This window comes from Tupaia chinensis, unplaced genomic scaffold (genome assembly GCF_000334495.1).
Source record: "Tupaia chinensis unplaced genomic scaffold, TupChi_1.0 Scaffold000627_1, whole genome shotgun sequence".
NCBI lineage: Eukaryota > Metazoa > Chordata > Mammalia > Scandentia > Tupaiidae > Tupaia > Tupaia belangeri.
The window spans coordinates 5,947,512-5,968,007 of record NW_006160147.1 but is presented as its reverse complement, the minus strand read 5'-3'; the positions used below and the strand labels follow the sequence as shown (position 1 = coordinate 5,968,007).

Here is a 20,496-nt window from a genome sequence, read left to right as displayed (position 1 = left end):
CTGACCACAACTGGAACTGCCATGAAACCTGACCACCTTGTTCCTTTTCCACATGATCATCTTGCTCCTGTCCACATGACCTATTTTGACATCTTCTTTGCTCCCTTAAGATGCAGACTCTGACATCTATATCCATCAATTTTATCTCTCACTTCCCACTTATCTCTAGGTCCACAAAAATCACTTGTTAAATCATCCTAACAGGTTCTTCTTCGATAGTTTTAATATCTCCAGTAACATCAGGAGATATTGGCCACTCCTTCCTCACACTCTTCTGCCTAAAGAGATGTTTCTCCTTGGCCACCAGGAGAACACCCCCCCCTGCTTTTCAGCTGTCTTCTGGCCACTCTTCCCTCTCAGCCTGATGGGATAATGTGATGCCTCTAACCGTGCTACTTGAGGACCTCTTGTTATTCCACTCTGCAGGTTCCTGTGTTACTACATACACTCCCATGACTTTTTAAAATCACGGATTACCAGCTACCTCCCAAATCCCTTTTGTCATCCTAGATTATGAGCAGGGATGCCAAGTCTGCATATTCAATTGTCTTTCCACACTGCTCCACTTGGGATGTGTCCCACTATCTCAACACAGTGAAGCCTAAGGGTGGTCACTTTTGCTTTTGTGTTTAATAGTTAACATGGCTAACTCCATTCATTCCTGTGACCACAACACTTAGCACAGTATGTCCCTTATATTAGCTGTCCAAAAAAAAACCCTGGTAATCAGACTGTCAAGGTTGTAAAACAAAACGATGACGAATGTACTGTAATGACGTGGTAGTGTATTGATCTGCAGTGCTGGAGGCCACATGATTGACAGCACATTAGGCTCTCAAATCAACCTGATACACATCAGGCACATACACATAGTGGGACTATTAGTCTCTTTACTTTCCGTGTTCACCCTATTTATTTTACTTATCTATTTTCCTCTTTTACAAATAGCTTTCATGGTCTTCTTTCACTTCTAGTTCTAAGCTGAGTCTGACATTATTCTTTTTTTAAAAAAAATGACTTTTGTTGTCTCATCAACACTGTTCCCTACTCCCATAATCCCGTTCAAAATGAACTTTTTAGTACTTGTAAGAAGCAAGAACTGGAAGACTGGGAGCCTTGGAGGGTCAATGAGAACAGGGAAAGACAGATCCTTTCTGATCCTCAGCTGCCCCACCCTAGCACCACAGGAGGGGCATCCTAACCCTGACTCTTTTGAGAACTTCCCTTCTGGAAGCAGGAGGTAGTTTTACTGGCTGTAAGCTCTGGTCAAACATCATATTTAATTTTCTAGTTTTTAACAATATACAAAAATATCGATAGGCTGGGACCAGCAGTTAGTGTAATGGCTATGTCGTTGGACTCCCATGTAGTCGACCGTGGTTCAAGTCCCAGACCCAGCAGCTTAAACTGACGCCAGGCACATGTGCGTGCGTGCCCAAGATCCCGAGAGGAGAATGGAGGAGAAGGGATTGTGGCATGGCCATCCCCCCTGGGGGGTGATTTCTCACTTTCTGTCTCTCTGTCTCTCTCTGCCTGTCTGGCGAGCGAACGCAACCTATAGCATAAACCTCTCAAAAAAAAAATATATATAGATATCGATAGGAAAAATTAAAAAAGAGTATTTGGGACCTGAAATGTGACAAGACAGACAACAAGATCTCTGTCTAATGGAGAAAGCTGTAGAACAAAAGAGGGTTTCAGAAGGGTGATTACAAGTAAGGCGGGATATAACAGTAAGCAAAACAAAGCCCCTGTTAGCATTCATGCGTGTATCTGTATGTAAACAAATAAAGAAATAAGGATCAGGAAAACACAGTGGTTTGTTATTGCCTACCAGTGTGTCCTCAGGACCAGCACAAGACCTGGGACCTAGGGACCAGCAGTTAGCATAATGGCTATGTCACTGAACTCCCACGTAGTCGACCGTGGTTCGAGTCCTGGACCTGGTGGCTTAAACTCACGCCGGGCACATGTGTGTGCGTGCCCAAGATCCCGAGAGGAGAAAAAAAAAAGACCTGAGACCTAGAAGGCAAGTATCTGTTGAGCGAATGCTGCTAAGGAGAGAAATGCAGTATACAAACCAAACCTTAGAGGTAATAGGATCCTAAATACCACTGAACACACGAAGTGCAGGTAAGGACAGAGGGAAATAAACCAAAACATGAAAAATACTTGGCCTTTGTGTAAGTTTGAAGCTTTATACAATAAGGGTGTATTTTGTAGCACATATTTTTAACAAATACTTATTCTATTCAGTGAAATATAAAATTAACTTAATGGGATGAGTCTTTCGCTTTAGTTTATGAGCTATAGAGAAAAGCCAGACTGACTTTATTTAGAGTTTTCTTAGGATACTAATTTCTCACTAAGTTTGGCTGCCAATGTTTTTTAGGTTCCTTCAGATCTCCCCTAAAATATACCCAACCATTATTAGGTGATAGAGTCGGATACTGTCTATTGGTTGGAAACATGAAGATGACTCCATGGTCAAAAAGAAAACAAAAACCAGCCACTTGTAAACCAAGACCAAACAGGAAACTGTTTCCTGAAGGTACAAAAATCTTGGCGTGCCCCTCACATCCCTCTAAACTCAGGCGCCAGCACCAAGAGCCTACTGTCACCCCGACAAACAGCACACGTGCCCTCCCCAGCCCCAGCCTGTGCTCACTCCCTGCAAAGCAAACTGCGCTTTGCTTGGTGGTGGGGCAGGCCACAGCAGAGCGCACTCTGAGAAACAACTGGCTGGTACTTCCCCGGCCCTTCCCACCCGGGCCGCAGGTACTGCCGAGATCCTACAAACCCCACATGTACCAAGACACCACCCCACCCAGGGGACACAGGGCAACATCAACGCACAGCACGGGCCCTAGCAACACCCCCACGCACCTGGGCATCCTGAGCAGGTGCTCACCTGGAGCTCCGATTCCGCGCTCGCCATTCCCCATCCGGACACCCGCTGCAAGTTTTTGCTAGGACACAGCTAGGCCCTGGGCCAACACCAGCCACACCAACCGCCCCTGGCACTGCACGATGTCGACCACCAAGCAAGCTCCCCTCGGACACTGCATGGTCCCCCAGGTCCTCGTCACGTACACATAGCCCTGCATCCTTGCACTGTATCCTTCGGAGGAAAAGCCAGGCCACGCTATTTCTCTACTTCTGCCCCAGGTCAGTCAGCCCCATGCCTCCTGCCCCACCGACCGAGCAAGGGTCCATCCTCGCCGCTGGCGCGCACACACTCGCCAGGGTCCTACCGGAGGAGGCAGACAGCAGGAACACCAGGGATCCCACAAGGATCCCAAACAAGCACCGGGAAGAAATGGGACTCTCGCAGCGACCTGGAAGGGGCACGCACGGCGCGAAGGACGCCGTCATTTTTTTTTTCCCCGAGATGCGCGAAGAAACTGAGAGCCCACTGAGGAGAGTCCCTTTTGAGTCTGGTTAACAGACGCAACAATCCCCAAACTCACAGTGTCCAGAGCCTCACGGCAGGTGGGCGTGGCCTAGGCTGCGCGGGGGCGGAAGCTGCCAGAGGGGCTGGGCTGGATGGGGCCAATCGGCGGGCTGTAAGGCGGGGCTTCGACTCGGGTTCGCAGCCGGTTGGAACCTGTAGAAGATGGGGCACGGCCCTGACTGGAGTCTAGCCAACCAGTTTCCTCCGAGGTTGTGCGCACCTCCTGGATGTGTGTGTGTGTATGTGTGTGTGAGTATGTGTGTGTGTGTTTGTGTTCTGCGAGCTCTAGATTGAAGAATAAAGCACGCTGACCTAAAAATAGAGACCCAGACCCCAGGTGGCGGGTCACCGTGGGCTAGCAGATCTCAGGGGTGTACGCGGGCATTTCCTCCCCTGGAGCACCTGTTCTGTGCTAACTGGATGCTTGGCATTAGTCAAACATCATTAGGGTCAATACTTGGGTTTTTCTTGCTTAAATGTACTGAATTATCTCGTGGTGTGCTGGTTTCAAAATCCCAAAGTTGGCCACTGCACTCCGGACTTCTACTGTAATTTGCTCTTACAGCTTCTCCCTTGAGAGGAGACCCAGGAGAATATAAATGACTAAACAACACCGTTATTAGCATACTGGGACTCTTTGGGGTCCTTGCACTAGAGCAACTCAACATTCAAAAATGTTTTACTGAAGAGGAAACATACACGCATGAAAAAAATGTTAGGACAAGGGTGTGTTATGTGCCAGATTCCTAGAAGCAATTAATTTTATAGTATCGGAAATGGGTACAAATTAAGTAGGTAAAATGGAGAAGAGAGAGAACTTTTCCGATTAAACAATCTCTTCAATAATGCTGGACAATTAAAAATGAGCAAGGGTGATTTCTAGAGTTGTGGGTAAACCTTGACTGGAAAGGAAAAGTAACATGACATTCAAAGAACCAAAGAGTTGACATTTTTTTTCTATTGCAAAGTTTCAAAATAGGAACCAATATGAGTGAAAATGTTGGAAGGATCTGTACTTTCAGTTTTTAACATAACTTTTCAGTATTTTAAAAGTCTTACGTGCCCTTTGGCATTTCTTTTATTAAAATGAAAGTACCATATTGATATACATAAAAAGAGACTAGGAAATACACCAAATTTATCAGTAATTGATAGGATTATTAATATTTCATTTTCTTTGTGCTTTTTAGTTTCCCAAGCTTTCTACATTGACCCTATGTTATTAAAAATAAGGTAAAAATGTTAAACATTCTTCTTATATATCAAGGGCTATGATGTTCATTGAATGATAGGGATTGAACCTGTATTATACAGAGTCAGGATGTGAGAGGATAGAAAATGAAGGCTTACCACATAAATCTCAAATGAGTCTTCTGGAATTGTGAGTTTATATATATGAGGGGACCTCAAAAAGTTGATAGAAAAGTGAACTAAAGTATGAGTGCAAAAAAAAAAAAACAACCTTGAAATCCATCATAGTGTTTTCATAATGCATATTGTCTATGAACTTTTTAAAGACCCTATGTATTTAATACAACACTATGTCTGGGATGGACTGAAGACTCCATAGGTTCGCCCAACCATGGAATTTCCTCTTCCTGTCAGAACAAGAAAAAAATTTAAATGCATGTGCAGGGTTTACAAGGCACTAATGTGCAGCTAGTATAGAAACACCTTCGTATCTCAAATTATAAAATTTAGGCATTCCATGATGGCAATTAAAGGAGGTATAACTAAGGAGAGAATAAACAGGAAACTTGAAAAAGGTGAATGCTGGGACCAGCAGTTATCGTAATGGCTATGTCGCTGGACTCCCATGTAGTCGACCGCAGTTCGTGTCCTGGACCCGGTAGCTTAAAACTCACGCCGGGAGCGTGTGCGTGCGTGCTCAAGATCCTGAGAGGAGAATGGAGAAGGGATTGTGGTGTGGCCATCCCCCCTGGGGGGTGATTTCTCGCTTTCTGTCTCTGTGTCTCTGTCTGTCTGGCAAGTGCACGCACCGGAAAGAAAAAAAAAAATCTCCAGAAAAATAAGGTGAATGCTTATAGTTGTGAAAGAATGATATAGAACAATATTCTGTGGCTCAATGTCAGCACTTATTTGTGAAACAGAAAGAGAAATACCCTCCACAGAGTCTGGTCCCACTGTAATCTCTTTTCTTCAGGCTTAGAGCACCTTGTCCAGCATGACCTAAATGTAGGATCCATGGAAAGGCAAGCAAGATAAAACACACGAGACTAGCGATTTTTTTAAAGAGAGATTTTTGCTATAGGGCACATGCACATGCACATGCACTCCCCAGAGAGACAGAGACAGAAAGTGAGAAATCACCCCCCAACACATAACCTGAGGGGGCATGCCCATGCCACAATCCCTTCTCCTCCACTTTCTTCTCAGGATTTTGAGCACACACACACAAGTGCTCAGCACGAGTTTCAATTCTGGGACTGGAGCCTCAGTTAGCCATGTGGGAGTCCAGTGACATAACCATTATACCACCTGTTGGTCCCAACAAGCAATGATTCTTTTAAAAAATTTATTTATTTTACATTCTTTCATTGAACATCATCATAGCATATAATATGTGATTTCCCAACCACAACACACTGTAAAGTAGCTTAATCATACATGTTATCATGAACAAATAATTTTCCATTTCTTGTTTCTTGTATATGTATATTTTTTTCTCCGCTATTTCTAACCCTCTGCCGTTTCCCACCCTTCTCCCACACTGTCTCTGGTATCGGCAGTTGCTTTCCATTCCTTTTTAAAATTTTTTTCCCACATTTGATTGATTCACAAAATGTCTTAATTAATTGAAATACTTTCAATAGCGAGTTCAGCTAATATATACATAACTGTGAACACATTGACTTTAGGCATGAAACTCTGTGAGTAAAATGAATAAACTATGAAGTAGCACCTATCTGAGGCTATATAGCTTACTGTGGTCATAACACAGTATTTTTTAATAATTTTTTTTTATTTCAAGAAAGGCAGTTTTAGCTTAGCTTTAATAAATCAAAATCAAGAAACGTTAAGAGAACTTTGCTTAAGACTTAAAGCCAGGAAACTGGTTAGAATTCTGTTCGAACAATAGGTACATGGGCCTGTCCACAACTCAAGAGAAGACAAAAATCCTCAACTTGGGAAAACAAAGCATAGAAGAAGATCAGCAATGTTTTAGTCAAAAGTCATAAAATTCTATGTCACCAGTTCAAACTTGTGTACTTTATCTTCTGTTGTGGTCCAGTCTTTCCATTTAAATTCTGAAAGATGATGTTCAACTCTGGACTTGTCCCTACCATTAAACTGGCCATTTTCTTAGTTGTTTTTGAACTCTAATTTCTATGTGTCTGACTTTAGTTTTCCTGAGACAGCACTCCCTTCAGAACTTCTTGGAGAGCTGGTCTGGTGTTGGTAAATTCTTTCAGCTTTTTTCTGAGAATGTTCTTGTCTTTTCTTCCCATATGAAGGATAATCTTGCCAGGTATAGTATTCTCGGTTGAAATTGTTTTTCACTCAACACTTTGAGTATTTTTTCCCATTCTTTCCTTGCTCGCATTGTTTCTGATGAGAGGTTTGCTGTTAGCCTGATGGGATTCCTTTGTAGGTAAGTTGATGCTTCTCTCTTGGGATCTTAGTATCTTGTCTTTGTGGTTTTGGTCGATCTGGCTATGATATGCCTTGGAGAAGATCTTGGGTTAATTCTATTTGGAGTCCTTTGTGTTTCTTGGGTCTGGATCTTTGAATGTCTCTCTAGGTTTGAAAGTTTTCTTCCAGGATTTCATGTAATAATCAATGCCCTTATTAGTCTCTTCACCTTCTGGGATACCGATTATCCAGATATTTGGATGTTTAATGGTATCTACTATTTCTCATACATTATTCTCGTTATTTTGGGCTATTTTCTCAGTCTTTGTGGTGGATTTTACTAGTCTACTGAGTCTGTTTCTACATCTGAGATTTGATTTTCTGTATGAACCAGTCTGCTTTTAATACTTTCAAGGGAGGTTTTGACTTCCTGTGTTATAGCCTTCATCTCCAACAGTTCCATTTGATTCTCTTTTATGTTATGTATTTCCTCTTTCAGCTCTTCCAAGAACTTCCTCATCTCTGGAACTCATCAGCTCTTTTCTTCTGGAGTTCTTTTCTCTTCTTTTCCATCTGTGTTAGCTTTGTTACTATGAATACTCTAAATTCCTTACCAGGCATTTCTGCGAGTTCCATTGTACTTTCTGTGGATGAAGAGAAGTTATTCTTTTCCCTTGGGGAAGAGGTATTTTCTTGGTTTCTCATATTTCTTCTGTCTCTAGGTGATTTATAGTCACCTAATGGGTTGCTTCTTCCTAACTTCTAGAAGTTCAATATGAGTGATCAGAGGCACACAGGAAGAGGTGGTCTGCAAACTCTTTGCCTTTCCATTATTTTCCCTTTGTGTTGCAGATACAGTGGGAATTGAGGAATATGTTGACCCTAATAGTATTTGGATACTTGGCTACTTTTCACTTAGATCAGTCTAGACTCTGACTGCATGGAGGCTGAGCGGCAAAGTTATGCAATAAAAGAAAAAGGATAAGGAAATAGAAAAAGAGAGAAAGAAAAAAAAATAGAAAAAAACCCCAAAACCAAAAATTGTTTATTTATTTTAAAAAGCAAAAATTGAAAACTGCGTGGAATGCACTAGATCTCAGCTCTAACGGTGGACTCAGTCTTCTTCTGACCTGACCTTTTTTTCCTTTCTTAAATGGGAAAAGGTAAGGGGAGGGCATTATTACCAAGATAAAGGAGGATTTCAGAGCCAAGAAAATACTTTACCTTAAAAACTGAAAAATTTTTTAAAAATGAAAAGACAGAGACAGAAACAGACAGAGCAAGACAGAGAGAAAGATAGAAAGGGCTCAACCAGGGTGACTTCTCAGCAGAACATCTTCATTTATTCCCTCAAAGCACTAGATCTCAGCTCTCATGGTGGACTCAGTCTTCTCCTCCAAGCAATGATCTTTAATAGGGAGGCCAGGGGGCTCGCAGTCTCAGAGAAGTGAGGCCCAGACTGGCTGGTTCTCCTTATATTTATTAAGTAAGCAGGTACCAGAGGGGCAATAAGCATTTATTCAAGTTTTTGCAGCTGCTGAGATAGCAGGAAGAATGCCAGACAGTTAGGGAACACACCGACCTCTATATCCAGCTGATGTGGTCACGTGTTCCTATTTTCAGAACAGAATGAGCACGGTGTTCTGTGTTTTCTCACTCTGGTATTTATACATTAACCATCTCAAGGTCTGACTGCTTCGTGCCATTATAGCCCATTGGATTTGGGGCATTTGTATGTATCCCTGGCATGTTTCAGGCTGACCAGGCTGGGTATTCAAATTGGAGTTGCTATGTGGAATCCAGATTCTCTCTTTTTTTAAAAAAAATTTATTTAAAATAATTAATTTATTAAATCAATTCATTTTTTAAAATACATTTATTTTAAAATTTGATCAGAAACAGAGGGAAAGTAAGAAAGCAAGTCACCAGGTCCAGGACTCAAACCATGGTTCACCATGTGGGAGTCCAGCACCCTAACCACCATGCCACTTGTTAGCCCTTAAGCTTCTCTTGAGCAGTGCAGTACTGCTCCACCACAGAGCTGGCCCTGTATAGAAACTGTCTAAAATCAGACATTGCAATCTTACTTGAGATCATTTTAATGACTGGGCTCAAAGTGGAGTGTTGTCAGTGAACTTCCTGTAACCTTGACAGAACTCTAGAGTCAAAACTTGGCCTTGCTGCAGTGTGAGGCAGTAGCACAGTGCTCCATGACACCGGAAGCTGTGTCAGGGTTCAGTTCCCAAGTCAACTTTTATATGCTTGAAGGTACATGTGCCTGAGATGCTGGCTGCCTGAAGGGCTGGTAGGAAGGTTCACAGTGTGAAAACCTGTTGAGAGTGCTTCTCTCGCTCAGTAAATAAATAAGCTTTTTTTTTTTTTTTTTCCCTAAATCACAGTTTGGAATGAAGTAGGATATTAAACCCTAGAAGTTCTTCCAGTTCATCAAAAAAACTTTATCAAACTGCCAATAAAGGGAAAGATTTTGATATGTTTGTGTTTAGAACTATGTGTAGATCTCCTTTAAGGCTTTATAATGGCGGCTGAGTGGAGGCTGGAGTACAGGGATACCATTAAACAGTGGACAACTTTTCCTTTAAAATTAGATGCTGGCTTATTCTTTGCCTCCTAAATTAGTATATTTGCTTATGCTTTTCAGAAGTGGGTGCAGCAGCCTGAATGGGCCTCTATTTGCATGTGGTAAGCACCTTCCAGCAAGTAACCTTTGTGTTTAGCTGTGTCTGCTTCTCTTTGCTGTTACCAGCCAGAGCATACCTGTGCTTTTTCACACCCAGCACAAGGATTCTGAAGACAATTGGGTACAGAAAGTGAGGGATTGCTCAGAAGGAATGTACTTCATTTGGTTTCCTCTGGGCTTTTTTTTTTTTTAAGAATTATTTTATCTAATCTTATTCATCATTATTAGTTTTATAATTTGCCACAGAGAGAGAGAAAGTGAGAAAGCAGGCTACAAGGTTCGGGACTCAAACTGTGGCAGCCGTGTGGGAGTCCAGCGCCTTAACTACCATGCCACTTGCCAGCCTCTCCCTCTTGGCTTTTGTAAGCTTTGAAAGGTAAATATGTTACACTCTATATTCTAAAATTAGATTAATAAAGCAGTCTTTTATATTCTTTTCTCACTATAATTCATGGTAGAGCCAAAAAATTCTCTTAAATGTCATAGGCTTTAACTTACATCTCAGACCGAAGTTTAGTAAAACAGCAACGAAGTTAGAATGTTAGCACTAGGAATAACTTTACAGAGTTATTGTTCCAGCACTTTCTTTTCAGATGAAAACCATGTGAAGCCAGAGGTTAACAGAATTGCTTAAAAATACAAGTTAGACCATATATTTTATCGCCCATAGCTGGCATATATAGTTTTGCTCATAATAACTGTTGTAATAGAGGAAAAATTCCACGAGTTGCTTGCAATGAAAAAGTCACAGACATCAGGTACTCTGCTTACTGACTTATTCCATTCTAGAAGACAAAATAAAACAAAGAACACAGTTTTTTTTTCTTATGATGGAGAATTTTACTTCTAAGAAGGGCCAATTCTCAAGCATTTAGTTTCTAGTCAATCCTCTTTTTAAAATTACTTCTTCAAAATCCCCCCAAATAATAGAGATTTGCTAAAGACCCAACTAAGCCAAAGACCTATTGTTGAGTATTCTTATATATATCTGCAGCTACTTGCCTTTCTTTCTTGATTATATAGCTGCATGTTGTTTGCCTGTATTGCTCATTGTTTTTTGGGGGGAGTAGAGGTATTGAGGTTTGGTGTTTAAATGTGTAAAAACTTGGGACCAGAAGATGGTGTAATGGTTACGTCACTGGACTCCCATGTAGTCAACCACGGTTTGAGTCCTAGATCCAGCAGCTTAAAACTTATACTGGGGGCATGTGTATGTATGTGTGCCCAAAATCCTGAGAGGAGAATGGAAGAGAAGAGATTACAGTATGGCCATCCCCCTTTGGGGTGATTTCTTGCTTTCTGTCTCTCTACATCTCTCTGTCTCTCCACAGAGTGCATACACCCTACAGCAAAAATCTCTCTCTAAAAAAAAGGAAAACTTAATTTTTTTCCAGTTATTTCTCTTGAATTATTTTGTATTTTCTTCCACCAACCATTTGATGTCTTTTTTTTGGGGGGGGGAGAGATTTTCACTGTAGGGCGTGTGCGCTCGCCAGACAGACAGAGAGAGACATAGAGACAGAAAGCGAGAAATCACCCCCCAGGGGGGATGGTCACACCGCAATCCCTTCTCCTCCATTCTCCTCTCGGGATCTTGGGCACACACGCACATGCGCCCGGCGTGAGTTTTAAGCCACCGGGTCCGGGACACGAACCGCGGTCGACTACGTGGGAGTCCAGCGACATAGCCATTACGCTAACTGCTGATTCCCTGATGTCTTTTTTTGTAAACAGAAATTATTTTTCTCCTTTAGAGAAAGAAAATATGGCATATTACTTTCTCCAGTAGGTTCAAAAGAAGTTCTGTCTATAAAATAAATAAAAAGATCTACTTAAGAAAGAAAGATGTGTGTATATAAGGGAACACATATGCAAAAAAGATTGGCAGAAAATAAATTCAAATTTTAATAGTGATTATCACCAGGTAGTATAATTATTTATGACTCATTTATTTTTCATAACTTCCTTAATGAGCCCGTTCCATGTTATACACATTTTAAAAGAAGAAAGAAAAATGGCATACTTGTAAATCAGCAACCCTAGGCAACTCTTCCTTTCTTAAGTAACTATTTCTTATATCCTAAGTGCAGTCTTTCCTCCGACTAGATAATGTTGCTTTCAGCACAGGAAAGAGGGTAAAGGGATGATAGTAATGTGAAATCAGAGCAGAGAGCTTTGCCAGATACTTCGAAAAGCTTCAGCATCTTCAAGTGTGCATGTTTGCATCTCTGCGAGGTCACTTCAAAGACTTGGAGCTGCAGATCTTACTCTGTTGAAATGAATCGGCTCCTTTCCAAACAACACTTAATTCGAAGAGTTCTCCAGTTGTATAGTACTTTGTTGAGTACTATAAAATATCCTGAAATAACAGGATATTTTAATTTAGATAACAGTATGGTCAATAACTGAACTACCCAGAATTGATACGCTGGCAATCACGATGTTGTGTACATATAAATGACAAATGCATTGGAAATGTTTATTGCTCTTTGTTTGGGTTGCTGTGTTAGGCAAAAGAAAGTCTGGCATAAATTGAGATGCTGAGTAATAAGAGAGGGATTAATGAGTAACTTGACCTTCTTTTGTCAAAGAAAAATTGTTGTTAGAGTTGAAGAACTGAATAAATAAAGCCTCATTGCAGAAAACATACAGGTCACTCATAGCACACACATGCACGAAAACATTTCCTCCAGTCTCTGCCAAACTATGGAGTGGCAGGAGCTGGTAGTTTGGAGGGGGTTCATCTTCCAAAGCACCCCTCCTCCTGTTATTGCAGGAATGAGCTAGGGTAGAACACTTGGCACAAGATATAGAATGCTTCCCTGGTCATGCAGGAGCCTCACCTCTTCAGGCCAGAAATACTGTCCTTTCAACACTGAACAGGCCCCCCATGAGGCCCACCAGATCACCTGAGCCCAGCGTGACAGCCACCAGATTCCTCCTCATTGTTCTCTTTGTATCTTACAAGACTTTCCAGCACCACCAGTACTGTTACCTGCAGTTCCTCCCAACAGTCTCACAGGGCCTTTGAAGTCTGCCTCTTTACCTGGATCACCCATTCTGCCCCATACCTGTCCCTGGCGCACTGGACTTGGTACAGACTCTACCTCACTCCTTGCCTACCGTGAGTTGCCACCAATGATTAACTTTGCTTCTGTAGAAATCTGAAATCAAAATTCCAATCTTAAAAAAAAAAATCTGAGATAAATATATTAAGGACTCCCTACCTTTATATTAAAAAGATAATCAACAGTCAGTGTATGCTCTTTGAGGTGTACTTTAATATAAAAAGGTGTTTCCAAAAAGTTAAAGATAAAGTCTTGACATATTTATTCTCAGGTACTTACTGAATAATAATTATTTGATTATACTCGGATATTTTGAGAAAATCTTAAAAAATGGTCTATAGTCACAAGACGTTAATAATTTAGCATGGGAAAGAAAGCACACATATGTATAGGAAAGAAAACACACCACAGAAATGACGTGTGTTACATTAAAATGACTATTTGAAGAATAAATGAACAAGTGAACAAATACTGTAAAATTAATAGAAAAAAATTACTATGAAATGTCAAATACTATGAGGTATTTATATTATTTTAATGATGGGAGAAATTTGTCGTTTGATAAAAAGAAAAAAAAAAGCAGGATTCAATATTGTGCCATCACAGTCTGAAGGTAGAACCCTGCAAATGTAAAATAATATGCAAAGAAGCTTAAGAACACTTAACTGGGTGGAGGTTATTGCAAGGTAATTTTTATATATTTTATATTTTTCTGTATTTTCTGTTTTCAAGAATGAGCATGTAGAACGCTTACATAAAATCGTTTATTTTAAACATAGTAGAGTCAGTTGTGAGTTTGGTGTGTGTGTCAAAGAGAGACATCATTTTGGACTGACGTCATTTGGGAGAGTTCCTTGGGTGAGCAAATTCTGAGTTGAATTAATGAAATTTAGAAAGAAAGAAAGGAGCAAAAGTGTTTTCTTAGACAGGTAACCTGGCAGGAATGAGTCAAATGATATTTTACGTGCTCTTGTGAAATATTTTACAAATGAACTCTTGTAAAAACAACTGTTGCCCTCACAGCCTGCTATTATTCTAATTATAGTAACAAGGCAACATAGCTGGCCTCTAGTCAGTTTTGCACACATTTTCCATTAAGCACCCCAAAATGAATGCTTCACTCAACCACCTTGAAGGCATAACTTAAAGCATTTCTGAAAGCACGATATACTCTGTCTTATTTTATCTTAAAATATCCTGTATTCCTTGTCTTTTGCTCTCTTATATATGAATTTGTGTTAATATCAAAATAATGCTATTTTCCCACTGAACTATTTGGATAATGTGGGTGGAAAAGAAACTCTCCTAGGAAGCCATGACATTTTTTAAAAAGAATTATTTATTTAATTTTAATTTGAGTATTATTATTTTTAATTTGACCACACACACACACACACACACACACACACACAGAGAGAGAGAAAGTGAGAAAGCAAGCTGCCAGGTCTGGGTCTTGAACCACAGTTGGCCATGTGGGAGTCTGATGTAGCTAACCACCATGCCACCTGCCGGTCCAAGAAGCATGCTATTTTTATCACATATTTAGTGTGCCCTTGGTATGCTAACCATGCATCACCAGGCATATGCAAAGGTCCATTTGAGAAGTATCGGACTAGATGATCGCTCAGGCTTTAAAAAGTAAAATGTCAATCCTGCATTTTTAAAAAAGCAATTCTTATTTCATTTTCTTTTATAAGCAGTAATTAAAAAAAAAAATAGGCTACATGACAGAGTGAAGTGGTTAGGAAGCCAAATAGTAAACAGAGGGCATTGCAAATTCATTTCTGCTATGGGAGAAAATAGGACATAACCCGTCATTAATTTAATTAGAAGATTTTGAATTGCTTGTACTTAAATCTTGGTCAACTGTAAAATGACTTTCCAGCCCCCTTACCTTTTCCTGGAGTCCCCCCCGCTGTCCTCCGTTGAATTTGGGATCTCTGGCCTGTGTGTAGACATAACATGCAAGGTTGAGTTTCAAGCATGTAGACATGAGAAAAAGGCAGGGCACACAGAAAAGAGATGGTGCTTTTGCTTCTGCTTTCTGCAGGAGTGACCTAATTGTTTCTGAAAATGCCCTGAGGACTAGGAAATTCTAGGATTTGGGGGCACAGCCAGTGGAAGCAAGGGCCAAATGAATTGCTCTGTATGATAAAAGAAAAATGGAATTTTGAATTTGCAAGCGTTCTAGGGTCAAAATGAGGTACCCTGAGAATGCAGGAAGATTTCAACAAAGCTGAAGAGTCTCTAATGAGAGAGGCATGGAAAAGGTTTAACATGGGACTAGCCAGTGGGAAATTGCTCCTAGTACCATATAGTTCAGAGGTCAGCAAACTCTTCCACTAAGAAACCAGAAAGGAAATATTTTTGACTTGGTTGGCCATGAAACATCCTGGTCTCTTACAGCTGATCAATTCTGCTGTTCTGGTGCTGAAGTGGCCATAGACAAAAGATGAGGCTATGCCCTCGGAATGCTTTATTTACAAAAACAAGTGGCAGCTGCATTTAGCCCCCGGATCATAGTCTTCAGATCCTTAGTATAACTGGTTACTTTTTATTCAGCGATTTTTTTAGAGGTTTTTTTCTTTCTTTTTGTTTGTTTGTTTGTTTGTTTTGCCTTAGAGTGGAGAGAGATAGCCCAGAGAGAAAGAGAGAGAGAGAGAGAGAGAGAGAGAGAGAGAGAGAAGCAGAGACAGTGAGAGGGAAAGTGGGAAATCATCCCCTAAGGGGGGTAGTCATGCTGCAATATCTTCTCCTCCACTCTTTTCTCAGGATCTTGAGCATGCACACACATGTGCTCGGTGTGATTTTCAAGCCACTGGGTCTGGAACTTGAACTGCCGTCGGCCATGGGAGAGTCCAGCAACATAACTGCGATGACATCTGCTGGCCCCCATTCATGGATTTCTACTATTAAGCTTTATATGATGTGCCACTTTCAGTTCTGCAATTCCTCTTTTCACTCCGAACTTTTAGGAGGCACTTACTATGCAATGGCTTGTGGTAAAGCTGCTTCGAGCAGATGGACTCAAGAGACACATATGGTAATAAGACCAGGTAGAGGGAAAAGGCAACGGCAGTTATAGGAGACCAAGCGAGGTAGAGAATCCAGCGGAAGTCAGAAATCGGGGGGAAAGACAAAGTCTCCAGAGGCCCTGTGAGAGACCCCACACATTTAAGGGAAACTTCAAGACCAGAGCTACACCCATGCAGCAAATGCTTGGGTTCCACAAGAAAAAGAAAAACATACTACTTCTCAAAAGTTCCTAGTATAAATACACGAAAATAGGAGTGCTTTGAAAAAACAGCACCTGTGCACAGCAATGGAAGAGTCAGTACCCCAAATCACTAGCAATAACAATAATCCCCCCCCAAAATAGGAGTTTTCAAATCCCAAAGTATTTCCTAACTTTTAACTTTATGGGTATCAGTGACCTATAGAGAGCAATTATCTCATTTAAATCTCATTTCTATTTTTTTTTTTTTTTGGAGGGGTTTTTTTTTTTTTTTTTTTTTTTTTTTGGGGGGGTTTTTTTTTTTTTTTTTTTTTCGCTATAGGGCGTGTGCGCTCGCCAGACAGACAGAGAGAGACATAGAGACAGAAAGCGAGAAATCACCCCCCAGGGGGGATGGCCACGCCGCAATCCCTTCTCCTCCATTCTCCTCTCGGGATCTTGGGCACGCACGCACACACGCCTGGCGTGAGTTTAAGCCACAGGGTCTGGGACACGAACCGCAGTCGACTACGTGGGAGTCCAGCAACATAGCCATTATGCTAACTGCTGGTTCCCTCATTTCTATTTTTGATACTGAAGTTGTTAAATACATTTGAATCCACTAAATATGTAAGTACCTGCTATTTTCCTGATTTGTTGGTAGAGTTTGAGGATGAACACAACTGCCTTCTTGAGGATGTAAATGGATCATCACTTCTTTATATTTTCCCTTGGTATTATTGCTAATTGGCAAAGGAGGGGGAAAAAAGCAAAACTATCTTAATCATAGAAGTCTAAGCTTTAAAATACACTAATAACTTTTATTTTGAAGTTTAATGTATAATTTGCCTTGAAGTTCATGATGTATTTACAAGATGTTGAAAGGGAAAAACAACCAAATATCATCTTTCAATACTAACTAAAAACTTAGATTAGAAATTAATACGAAAACCACCCTCTATATTGTATCAGAAGACTCAAATTATTTATAGACAGATTTCCATATCCTAAAACAATACACTAGTTCTAAAGCAATTTTTTATTTGTAAGTATAGCTCACCACAAGATATTAAAACTTAAGTATATTTGTGTGCATTTATGTGTGTGTGTACTTATTAATGATATGGCTTTGTGCTTTAATCTTACACAAGACTTTCTTTTTCTCCTACAATGAAGAGACGTGTTTTCTATACAAGTAATACTCATAGTTAGGAGAGAAGCAGTAGCTGTCACAATTGATACTAAAAAAGGAAGTATTTAATCTTTTTTTAAGTTTATTTCTTCCATTAGAGAAGGAGACAGAAAGATAGAGTAACGGACATTCTGAAGAGGGCCTTCATGCCATGATCCTCCCCAGACTTATCCAGCCTGGATCGCAGGCATGCATGTACTTGGTGTGCTCAGGGAGGTTGCAGGACACAAACCGAGAGCCTTTCCCATGCTGCATTAACTCTGCACCATTTTCTAATAAGAAGTATTTTATGACATTCATCATAAGCAAGGAACTGTGTTAAATGGAGTAGGAACTATTATTATCTCCATTTCACAGGCAAGGAAAATGAAGTTTAGAGAGGATACGTATCTGTATGAGGGTCTCAGAGCTCATTAGTGACTGTGAACACTGACCTTACTGATTGGGAAGCCCAGGTCTGCTGTACTACCTCTTTGGGAGTTTTTGTTTGGTTGTTCATTTAAAACAATTATTTTATTTAACTTTATTTATTTATTTTAATTTGACCAGAGAGAGATGGAGTGAGAGAGAGAGAGGGACAGTGAGAAAGCAAGCTGCCAGGTATGGAACTCAAACTACAGTCTGCTGTGTGGGAATCCAGCTCCTTTAACCACCATGGCACCTGCTGGCCTCTGGGAGTTATTTAATAAGCACTTTATTTTACATAAATGAAAATGATAATATAATACCAGAACCTTCAGGTTTTATGTATGAGTTGATACTAGAGATCTGAGAGCAAGGTAGCTCACTCCAGCACTCACCATGGAAACTAGGAAGACCACAGCACTTGAGACAAAGAAGACTGAGTCAGGGATCAGAGTCTTCATAGGATGAAGAGGGCAGATGTGAGATACATCTGTGTGGCCAGGTGGCTTGGGCTTCCCAGTAGGGGAGATTTAGTGGTTAGATGAGTAACCGTCTAAAAGTGGTCCTGGGGCAGGAGTGGCACATGGGTGTGAGAGAATACGACCTCAGTGAGTGTATGTTGAATGAATGACTATCTGGCTGATTGCTGACGCAGGGAACCTTTACAGAAATGACCTTCATAGTTTTGTCACTCAAAGTATACCAGTGACAGTTTTAAAGTCTTATCTGACTATGGACAAGAAGGATTTTTTTTTTTATAGAAATGGAAGTGGGTTAGAGGCAGTAACATGAGGCCCAAAAAAATGGGCTCTGAATGGAGAAGGCTAAATAGCATTCGTCAGTGATCAGTGTGTGACTTATCTTGTGTAACATTTCTCATTAAATGATTGTCACAGTAAATATACAGTAAAGTGTCAAAATGTCCAGATAATAGTATTTTTTCATTAGTGCAATTTTCAGTCAATGAGGTTAAATCACAGGAAGAACTTACAGATCTGTGGGAATGGATAGAAAGGTTTTCACTAAATCTCAATATGGAGGGATGCCCACAAAGAAATATGTCAATTTTATTATAGGCTAAAAATTCAGAATTTAGAGGTAAAAAGAAAAGGTTTCATTATTTTCTTGAAAGAAAATAGTTTAATATGCCAGAATAGTTAAGGCAAATTCAGTAAAATGTAGGAGATAAAGGAATATTTTTAAAAGAGAGAGAGAGAGAATTATTGGGTTGTCAGAAAAGTCATGATGCATTTTTGCATAGAAAAATATGTCATGATTTTTCTGACAACCCAATGGAAGCCCTGACTTCTTTAATGCAGCCTCAGTTAAAATATTAACTTACAGATTATAGTGGTATTTAATGAAATACTTTGAGGAAAAAATGAATTCACATAGTACTTTTTTAAAAAAGAATGATTTACTTACTTCCATTTATTCTTCTTATTTTTTATTTTGATAGAGAGATACAGAGAGAGAAGGAAAGTGAGAAAGTCAGCTGCCAGGTCTAGGATATGAACCGTGGTCAGCCATGTGGGAGTCTAAAGGACTAACCACCACATCACCTGTCGGCCCCAGTACTTTTTCAAATGTAGAGTATCAGGCTACTTTACTTTTCTTATGGTAATAAAAAAAGACATAGAATACATGTCAATCCACACAATAAAGAGCACATTTGTTAGGAAAGATACATTTTTAATTTAAGCTTAAATCTCTATAAATTACCTTGTTTTAAATAATTATTTTTATTTAATTTTAGTTATTATTATTTTTTAACTTGATCAGAGAGAGAGAGAGAGAGAGAGAAGAAAAGTGAAAAAACAAGCCACCAGGTCCGGGACTCGCATCATGGTTGAACCACCAGGTCACCTGCCAGTCCCTAAATTCTCTATTTTATTATAAAACCGAGTTCCTGACTACATCACTTGCAAGAAGGTCTACTATGACAATCTACTTAAATAGCTGATTGGCATCCATGTGAAATATTAAAACTTCAATTTCTGTAAAATTTTGATACAGGATGCTGCATTTGTTTTTAATGTTTGCTACAGGAAACTGTTGGATTAAGATAATTAACCCTGTTTCTCATGGGTATAGAATTTGCTCATCAGCCTTATTTCATTGGTCTCATTAACTCTGATCTCACTAATTTTGCTATAGTTATTTAGATCAACTAGTATGAAAGCTATGATTGTTCTCTTCTCTGTCAAAAACTTTATCTAGGCCTTAGTCTTTGCAAGGTTTTTTCAAGTTGAGAAAGTAAATGGGGTCCAGCTGTAGTGGTATACACTTCTAAGACAGGTGCTTTCTCTACAGGATCGGAGAAAGCTATACTCTATATACGGGAAACCCCTGGTTTGACTTCTGTTCCAACTTAAGACTACCTGTGGTGGTATGTATCTGTGGTCCTAACAACTCAGGAGGCTAAGATAAGAGAATTGCAGTGAGTAAGACACCCTGTTTCTTGTTTTTTTTTTTTTTTTTTTTTTTAAGTAAATAGTATTTGCAAAAAAAAAATTTTATACAAATATTTATTTATTTAATTTTATTTATTATTATTATTTTTTTAATTTGACAAGAGGAGAGAGAGAGCGTGTGTGCAAGCCGCCAGGTCAGAGACTTGAAGTGTGGCTGGCCTTGTGAGAGTCTAGCACCTTAACCACCATGCCACCTCCTAGCCCCAAAAGATTTGATTTAAAAAAAAAAAAATGAATGTAAAGTTTCAATTCTTCCGCACTAGGAGATGGTGCCAATGAATACACGATCTAACTGCTAATGCCATGATAGGATCTGGATTTAGGGGTCAGTGTCTGGCATGTTTCAGCAAAACTAGGGTTATCAACAGGTTCATCGACACCTTTTAAAATATTCCTT

General features: G+C 40.0%; 2 protein-coding genes across 6 annotated transcripts in view; both read right to left on the bottom strand.

Moving 5' to 3' along the window:
* Nucleotides 1-3,435, bottom strand: part of CD46 (CD46 molecule) — a 44,872-nt gene extending 41,437 nt beyond the window's left edge. Inside the window, exon 1 of the mRNA XM_006159310.3 lies at nt 3,255-3,435. Within this exon, the coding sequence (XP_006159372.1) occupies nt 3,255-3,375 (121 nt within the window). The 5' untranslated portion in view covers nt 3,376-3,435. The remainder of the gene's footprint in view (nt 1-3,254) is intronic.
* An 8,239-nt stretch (nt 3,436-11,674) lies between these two features.
* CR1 (complement C3b/C4b receptor 1 (Knops blood group)) overlaps nt 11,675-20,496 on the bottom strand; it is a 78,126-nt gene continuing 69,304 nt past the window's right edge. For 3 of the 5 annotated variants that reach the window (XM_027776095.1, XM_027776098.1, XM_027776096.1), the window contains 3 exons: nt 16,667-16,771; nt 14,709-14,759; nt 11,675-12,105 (listed from right to left, as the gene is read on the bottom strand). In XM_027776095.1, coding sequence (XP_027631896.1) covers nt 12,051-12,105; nt 14,709-14,759; nt 16,667-16,771 — 211 coding nt within the window. In that variant the 3' untranslated portion in view covers nt 11,675-12,050. Of the gene's footprint in view, nt 12,106-14,708; nt 14,760-16,666; nt 16,772-20,496 lie in introns of those variants that run through there. The other 2 variants (XM_027776097.1, XR_003551206.1) reach the window with 2 other exon arrangements.